Source organism: Lontra canadensis, unplaced genomic scaffold (genome assembly GCF_010015895.1).
Source record: "Lontra canadensis isolate GAN:19392208 unplaced genomic scaffold, GSC_riverotter_1.0 scaffold1, whole genome shotgun sequence".
NCBI classification, from domain to species: domain Eukaryota; kingdom Metazoa; phylum Chordata; class Mammalia; order Carnivora; family Mustelidae; genus Lontra; species Lontra canadensis.
In genome coordinates this window covers 97,410,767-97,416,766 of record NW_022630995.1, presented here as the reverse complement: position 1 = coordinate 97,416,766, position 6,000 = coordinate 97,410,767, and the positions used below count along the sequence as shown (strand labels likewise).

At 44.5% G+C, this 6,000-nt stretch overlaps 1 protein-coding gene across 2 annotated transcripts in view; it reads left to right on the top strand.

Annotated features, from left to right (window-relative positions):
* The first annotated feature begins 1,738 nt into the window (after positions 1-1,738).
* The window catches only part of EGF (epidermal growth factor), a 104,304-nt gene continuing 100,042 nt past the window's right edge, over positions 1,739-6,000 (top strand). For both annotated transcript variants that reach the window (XM_032859867.1, XM_032859858.1), the window contains exon 1: positions 1,739-2,341. In XM_032859867.1, coding sequence (XP_032715758.1) covers positions 2,215-2,341 — 127 coding nt within the window. In that variant the 5' untranslated portion in view covers positions 1,739-2,214. The remainder of the gene's footprint in view (positions 2,342-6,000) is intronic.

The window sequence follows — 6,000 nt, the reverse complement described above, 5'->3', positions numbered from 1 at the left end:
GGGTATTTGGCCCATCAAACTGATTGATGTGCACCTTTAAAACACGAGCAATGTTCATTTGCCCTGAAGAGGTTCAGGTTTATCTAGGAGTAAGAATATGGAGTAATCAAATATCTCTGCAAGTCCTTTCTGCATGGGTAGCTCTCATTTAAGCTTTTGCTATCTGGGCAACCCTGGTTTTCTGTGGATGAGCTGAGCTCAATCTCTTACATCAGTCCCCAGTCTTGACTTCCACCGTAGCCATGCTGACTCCATCATCTCCTAAGCGGCTTATGCTCAACATTAATGACCCTGTTAGCCCAGGTGACATGTAATTAGGAAAGTGAGCCTTTTTACGACCAAAAAATAAGAAGAGATTTCACACCCAAATAGAATATAGTTGTGGATTACTTCATATCTGTGCTCATATCATTCCTCCTCTCTCCACTAATTCAGCCCAGTGCTTGACTGTCCTTCTAGTCCTCGTCCCCTGTAACACTGGCAATGCATTCTGCTGAAGGGGGAGCTTAGCAAGGTTAGTAACTTAGTGCAGGTTATTGGAGGACATTCATTCTGAGTTTCGAGTCCAAGTGAGTCCAGAAAGCAACGGAATATTCCATATATTCCCCTATGTGACTTCTGCTGCCTGCCAGGGTCTGCTTCTCTTATGAGAAATCAGAGCTGTCTGGCCGTGGCTGGCTAAAATCAGAGAAATCCTGACTTCAGCCATTTCAGAAAGTGACCCAGTATCAGAGGAATGATGAGGACATAAATATGAGTGAAAGGCTTGGAGTTCTTCCCGTTCTCTCCCAGAATGGGTGCTCACTCCTTTGACTGTTGTGACTATCGCTTTATCTACATTTTGACTAGCACTTGGAACACTACCTCTGGGCAACTTAAATGAAAACTTGTTTTCCAGGGTGAAGTAAATGGGAAGAAAATTCCATTGTTCATCAAATGTGGTATCAACGGTTTGCCTGAGCTGCCCATTTTTGGGTGCATTCCTTACAAAACAACCGAGGGGGCAATAATGGGTATTTCAAGCTTTTCTTTTCTACCCCCAATATGTGAAAAGATAGCCTAAGTTGTCTGGGAAGGGACAGCAGTCAGCTGTGCTGGATTTCCAGTGCTTCCCAGATTCTGCACTATTAGCTTATTTTTTCCAACGTGGCTCTGTAATAACAACCCACTCCTTTCCCTGCACTCCTGGCCCCTTCTAATGTTTTGTTATGCTCATGCTGAAAGAAAAGGTGTCTGGGCATACTGTATCTCTTCATTTGGCTTCAGGGATTTCCCTTTGATTTGGAAAGAATAATCTCTCAAATTCCGCTATAAAATATACAGGAGAAAGAAAAAAAGATAAAGCTCCAGGAATGTGCGCTGGTGTTGACATTTTGTTCTAATACGGCTCATGTGAATGATCAATTACTCCAAGTCTTAATTATCCGCACTGTCGTTCACCACTGATTTGTATGGCCCGGTTTAGCTTTGTTGCCATCCTTCCAGGTATTAAAACAGCCACTCTCCCACAGGTACCTCCTAGACACCAGGAGCAACTCCACAGCCCCCTAATTGCTCTCTCCCTGGTTCTGCCCGGATTATTTATGGTGAGTCGCCAGTTATCTCCTCGCTGGCAGCCGTCCCTGCTTTCCTGCAGCGAGCAATTGCCCACACGCACATTTGCAAACAGAGGCTCACTCAAGTGTCACTAAAGGAGACAGGAGGTGGAGCCAAAAGGGCTTTAAAAAGGAAAGGGAGTCATTCTACTTTGCAAAAAGAGAAACTATGTTTGGGGAGGAATCCTATCTCTGTACTTATTTTTCAGCTTCAGCAAGGGTTGGTCGGAACTTTCCATCACTTTCCTTTTTTTCCTCTCTCTCTCACCGTGGCCTACACTGCTCTGCCTGTCACAGCGAAGTCAGCAGCAGGCCTCTAGAAGTCAGCGGCCGTGAAACTGTGAAATTTGTCATACGGGTGTCAGGTATTTCTTACTGACTTCCCAAGAACTTTGATAAAGAAATCTTTCCCGGGGGTCCCTGACAGGCTGCAGGCCACCGTCTAGAGTTGAAGAAGGAAGAGCTAGAGGACTACCGCAAAGGAGCAGAGCGAAAGATGCCCCAGGGCTGCAGGCCAACCCAGGGGGACACGCTTGGGGTCAGACGTACCCACTCTGCCCGGGCTATGCTCAAGCAAAGTCAAGTCATTTTCTGTTGAAAGTTCAAGCCCATCAAGATTATGCTGCTCGTCCTAGTCATTCTGTTGCCGGTAGTTTTTAAATGTAGTTCTGCTAGTCTCTCAGTCCTGGAACACTGGAACTGCCCTGAAGCCTCTCCCCCAGGAAAGGGAAATTCTACTTGTGTGGGTAAGTCATCTCATTAAAAGGAATTCACATCCTCCCAGAAACTGCCTTCATATACCTGTCCATTCTGTTTTGTATACTTGGGTATTTTTTTCTGATTTGTCTTTGGGTGGGTATATTTGGGTAATTTTTGTTCTCTAATGCAAGTACATTTCCTTCTGGTTGTTAGAGGTGATCTGCTACCAGCTATAAAAATTCACGGCTCTCAAACTGTTCTTGTGTGTTTGAGTGAATATGTCTCATTTGTAAGTAACTGAACATTTCTTTTCATGTAAACTGCTGTATTTATCCTGACATGAGGTGTATCTACTCACTTGGCTAGTCAGCTTGATATTGGAAGCTGGGGAAACAGGTGGGTTTTTATGGGAAACTGTTTCTATATAAGCCATAAAGTTAAAAAAAAATCCTTCTTTCTGATAACTTTGTATAAGAACTCAGAAGTTGCTAAAACACTTGTGAAAAATGGGAAGGGACTAGGGAACTAATGTGATTCTGTCATTTTGAAAGCCAAGTTTCAAGTTCAACCTCCTCTCCTCTCTCCCCTCTCCTGCTGTTTCTGAACTCTGAGGGCAACTTCAGTTTTTGACTAACAGGTGCATTGAAACTTTGAGCACTGCTAAGAAATGAGTTTTTCATCAAGGAGAAATGGAACTTTTATTAAATGGGTTTTTCATCAAGGAGAAATGGAACTTTTATCAGACGTAAAGAATCATCATGCTTGAGAACTTTGCCTGAAAAACATCTCTCTCTCTCCCCACTCCTGCTTCCCCTTCTCCCCTTCCCCTCTCCCCTTCTCTCCACCTTCCTCTTTCTCTCTCTCCCTGTCTTACTGTTGATTTGGTTTATTTATTCCTTGGGTGGGTCTCCAACCTGCTGCTGAAAAAAGGCAGCCATTTCCAATCACTAGAGGGCATAAACTCCCCTGACATACCTTTTCTGTTGCCCTGACCTTCTGAAAAGTGGTATGAGTCCGAAAGAGAGGTAGAGGGAGAAAAACACAGTAAAGTTTCCAGAAGAGAAGCCTCTGGAAGACAGCGCAAATTAATGGGAATAAGAGAACAATTCTGAGTCAAGCTGCTGACTTCGGGCTTGTGCCCTGGCTCTCCCATGAAGGAAGTTACAAATGAGGAAATCAGGTGTTCTTGCTCCGAATCTTAAGACTCTGTCTCTAGGCAGTGCTCATGGTAATAAATGAGCAGAACCCTACTGGAAGGGTACTGGAAGGAAGGACTGAGTTCTAGTGATCTCTGTGTCAACTGGCACATAGAATATTTCTGCTTTCATAATATGTTCTCTATAAGTTCTTCCCAAATGAATGAGAAGTCTCTTCCTGAGCTGCTAATCACATCGTCCTAGAGAATAGCTATGAAAAGGGGGTGACAAAAGGCAAAAGGGCCCCCACGAACCTGTTCCTCAGCTGTTGGAGCAGAAGTAAAAACTTTTGGACAGTTATGTCAAGTGGACTGGAGACTCTCTGGGGCAGGAGAATTTTCTGAGACTAGTTGGCCAGTGTCCTGAGACAGGCTCTGCCTTCTGCATGGGATGTGAGGGGAGATGGTAGGAGCCAGTCAAGAAGCAGAATCTGAGAGAGCAAAAAAATTTAGAGAAATGAACTGCTGCACATACCTTTAGAGGCTCAGGGAACAAACTGATTGATTCCTGCCTGCAAATGAGCCTCTGCCTTGAGCTCCTCGCTGCCCCTGCAGGTGGCTCAGAGCTGCCATCACTAAGGCTGGTTGCACCAAGTAAACCTAAAGGCCAGGCTAGAGACAGTGAGTCAAGCGGGACTGTGTCAGAGTGGAAGGCTTTAGAAGCAAACATACCTCCTTTCAAATCCATTCTACCTATTGAATACTTGAACAAGACTAGATTGTTGCTGGGAACTGAGTATACCCCCGTTTCGGGATTGTTACGGGGATGGCATGAGATGACACATATAAAATGCACCCAGCATGGAGGTTGCAGGTGGTGCTCAATAATGTCCCTTGGCCCTTCCACGGCTTGACTGAAACCCTTTGATCAAGTCATACAGGAGGTGTCTTATTTGAACAGTCCTGTGACATGTCTCCTGTGGCACAGACCCCAGAGAGTCTAGAATGTCTGGATGCCACTTGGTGATTCTGCCTCTGCTCCCTTGCAAGTCACTGGTTTAAACCCCCCTGCTTTACACTCCACATCTCATGTTAGCCAATAACTGCCTGGGTCACACCCTGTGCCCCCTGCATTTCAGAGGATAGTATTCCTCCCCTCTAAATAGATACAGTGCTATCTATTTTTCGGCCAATTAAGTTCTACTGGCCTTTTTTACTTGCCTTTGGCATTGAGCCAGACCACCTCTGGTCAGCAGGAAGAACGCTTTGTGGTTTGACAAAGTTCAGGTTACTTTATGCAAGGTTGTCGTTCATGTGACTGCTAGCCGGGTAAGCCAGTTGATAACACGGAATTGGGTTTTTTCATTCTACCCTCCACCATCCTTCCTGCCTTTTTTTTTTTTAATTGAATGAGTATTTTATTAGCCGTATTTGAGCTAGAGTTAGGTGAGAAGAGCAATAAGGAAAACTGCTGGCAAGTGGCTTCTGAACTTTCAAGCCTGTTTGCCCTGGAGGAGAAAAATCAGTTGAAAAAAGGAACTTTTCCTGTTTGCCATGTGTACCTGTATTATTTATCTGAACTTTCTTCGTAAATAAAGGGTGAGGAAGAAATACAGGCCAACCGTGAGACAGCTGGCTGCAGGAGGGATCCGGGGGTACTAAGTTAGCCAACTGGGAAGATCGCTCTTAGCCGTAAACAGTGAGAGCCTTCATTTCAGCACTGGCTAAGGCTTGGTCAGTTTCCCAGTCCTGTGCAAAGGAGTAATTCCAAGATCAGAATCTTGTTTGTTTTTTCAGCCAAGGTTATGCAAAAATTTTTTTTTTTTTTAATCTAACTAGAAAGAAATTATAGAAATGGTCTTCTACACATACCATGTGAATGAAACCACCCCCTCAAGTACTCAGTGGTTTGGGGCTTTTTTTTTTTTTAATTTATTTATTTGACAGACAGAGATCACAAGCAGGCAGAGAGGCAGGCAGAGAGAGAGAGAGAGGAGGAAGCGGGCTCCCCGCGGAGAAGAGAGCCCGACTCGAGACTCGAGACTCGATCGCAGGACCCTGGGATCATGACCTGAGCTGAAGGGAGAGGCCTTAACTCACTGAGCCACCCAGGTGCCCCTGGTTTGGGGCTTTTGAGGGGCCATCAAGCTTAGTGGTAAAAAAGCTTGTTTTCGAGGTTCAGACACCAGTTCTGCTGCTTGTGAATGGAGTCTCATTTTTCTTAGTGCAAAACAGAGATTTTTTTCCTTAGTGCAAAACACCCTCAAAATTGTTGTTGTCAGGATTATGTTAATGTATTTGTTTTCAATGCCGACCACACATTACAATCACCAGTGTCTAGGTTACCACCCGGGGCCATCTGGGTCAGAGTCTCTTCTGGGGGTGAAATCCAGGCCCCATTTTCTTTTTTATTCTCCTTTGGCAATTTCAACAGGCATAATGAACAGCTTCGGTCCAGGACCACTAAATTAATACATAAGAAGTGCTTAAAAAAAAAAAAGTGCATAAAACAGAGCCTGGCGTATAATTAGCTCTCAGTAAGTCTTAGCTGCTATCAGTATTTTTATCATT